Genomic DNA, 2,000 nt, shown 5'->3' with positions numbered 1-2,000 from the left:
TATCAGTAAGAATCTGGAAAAAAGGATTGAAGTCCTTTATTATACTCAGAGATTGTGATTCCTCATGTACACAATAACAAAGGCAAGACATTTAACAAAGAAGTTGCTGCAGCAACTTTAATTTTGTTTACACAGTTGTGGATCAAGACAAAGAGAGAATCAGTTATGTATGGGAGGAAGAATAAATTTCTGTGTTACCAACATTAAAAGAGGAAAAAAAAACAGGAACACTCCCTCACCACTAGTCCCAAAAGCTTAGAAGGCAGGATGAGCCAATGCAGGGTTACATAGTGAGAGTTCTGCAGAAGGCAAAAGGCAGGTTTTTGCTCCTGAAAAGCATCCAGTCATCAATTTCCTTAAGGCATCCTTGAGCTCCTGGTTCCTCAGGCTGTAGATGAGGGGGTTCAGGGATGGAGGTATCACCGAGCACAGAATTGACAGGGCCAGATCCAGGGATGGGGAGGAGATTGAGGGAGGCTTCAGGTAGGCAAACATGCCAGTGCTGATAAACAGGGAGACCACGGCCAGGTGAGGGAGGCACGTGGAAAAGGCTTTGTGCCGTCCCTGCTCAGAGGGGATCCTGAGCACAGCCCTGAAGATCTGCACATAGGAGAAAACTATGAAAATGAAACAACCAGACACTAAACAGGAACTAACCACCATGAGCCCAATTTCCCTGAGGTAACCTGAGTGTGAGCAGGAGAGCTTGAGGATGTGTGGGATTTCACAGAAGAACTGGCCCAGGGCATTGCCCTGGCACAGGGGCAGGGAAAATGTATTGGCTGTGTGCAGCAGAGAATAGAGAAACACACTGGCCCAGGCAGCTGCTGCCATGTGGGCACAAGCTCTGCTGCCCAGGAGGGTCCCGTAGTGCAGGGGTTTGCAGATGGCAACGTAGCAGTCGTAGCACATGATGGTCAGGAGATAATACTCTGCTGAGATAAAGAAGACAAAGAAAAAGACCTGGGCAACACATCCTGTGTAGGAGATGGTTGTGGTGCCCCAGAGGGAGTTGTGCATGGCTTTGGGCACAGTGGTGCAGATGCAGCCCAGGTCTGTGAGGGAGAGGTGCAACAGGAAGAAGTCCCTGGGGGTGTGCAGGTGCTGGTCACAGGCTACGGCGCTGAGGATGAGGCCGTTGCCCAGGAGGGCAGCCAGGGAGATGCCCAGGAAGAGCCAGAAGTGCAGCAGCTGCAGCTCCCGCCTGTCTGAGAATGCCAGCAGCAGGAACTGGACCATGGAGCTGCTGTTGGACATTTGCTGCTTCCTCAGAGTGTTTGGATCTGTTGAGGAGGAGAAGTCACTGCTGAGTTAGACCAGGTTGCTGCAGCCAAACAGGACACGTCTCACAGTCACCCCACTCTCAGGCTCTCTGTCCTCACTCAGACCTCCCTGCAGCTCCCTCCCCTGAGCTCTGGCTGTTGCTGCCTGAGGGCACCTTTGGAAGCAGGAACTCTGGGCTGGGCTGCCAAGGACTCCTTCTTGCTCTGCTGGCAGACGGAATTCTTTGTGTTTGTTCCCCCACTTGCACCTGCCACAGTTAGGAGTGGTTGTGGATGTTGGAAATCCCTGACATTTCCATGGCACTGCAGGTCAAGTCTTGTGGGTTCTGAGGGCACAGGGATGGTCCCTCAGTGCAGACACAAGAGCTGCTCTGCCCATCAGTCTGTGCTCAGCTGCCCTGTGCTGGCAGCTTGAAGCTGCAGGAGCATCACACTCAACTGTTCCCCTACACAGAAACTGCACAGAGAGCCAGGAATCTGAGTCCAAACAACAGACTGACACACTCCTCACCTTTTCATCTCTCTCCTCCCACAGTGAGACACAAAATGCTCATTGCAGCTGCCCAGAGCATTTCCATGGATTTAACACTGAGGAGTTTTCTCCACAGGGATCCTGTGCAGCACAGAGATATTGTGGCAGAGCTGTGCCCTTCTGGAGGGCACCTGCTGCCCTGCAGGACACCCAGGGAAACAGCTGAAGAGCCTGAAGTTGCCTGC

General features: G+C 52.2%; 1 protein-coding gene across 1 annotated transcript; it reads right to left on the bottom strand.

Annotated features, from left to right (window-relative positions):
* Positions 1-255: 255 nt before the first annotated feature.
* LOC114073025 (olfactory receptor 14J1-like) lies at positions 256-1,224 on the bottom strand (the record flags this gene model as incomplete). Its single annotated transcript, XM_027910831.1, has 1 exon — positions 256-1,224. A coding segment is annotated over one exon (969 nt), but the record flags the coding sequence as incomplete, so codon positions are not given.
* Positions 1,225-2,000: the final 776 nt, after the last annotated feature.

The sequence above is a fragment of the Empidonax traillii genome, unplaced genomic scaffold (assembly GCF_003031625.1).
Source record: "Empidonax traillii isolate 1590-97213 ecotype Southwest subspecies unplaced genomic scaffold, ASM303162v1 scaffold4996:size9013, whole genome shotgun sequence".
Classification (NCBI taxonomy): domain Eukaryota; kingdom Metazoa; phylum Chordata; class Aves; order Passeriformes; family Tyrannidae; genus Empidonax; species Empidonax traillii.
The sequence above is the reverse complement of the archived record's forward strand: the minus strand, read 5'-3'. Positions and strand labels throughout refer to the sequence as shown.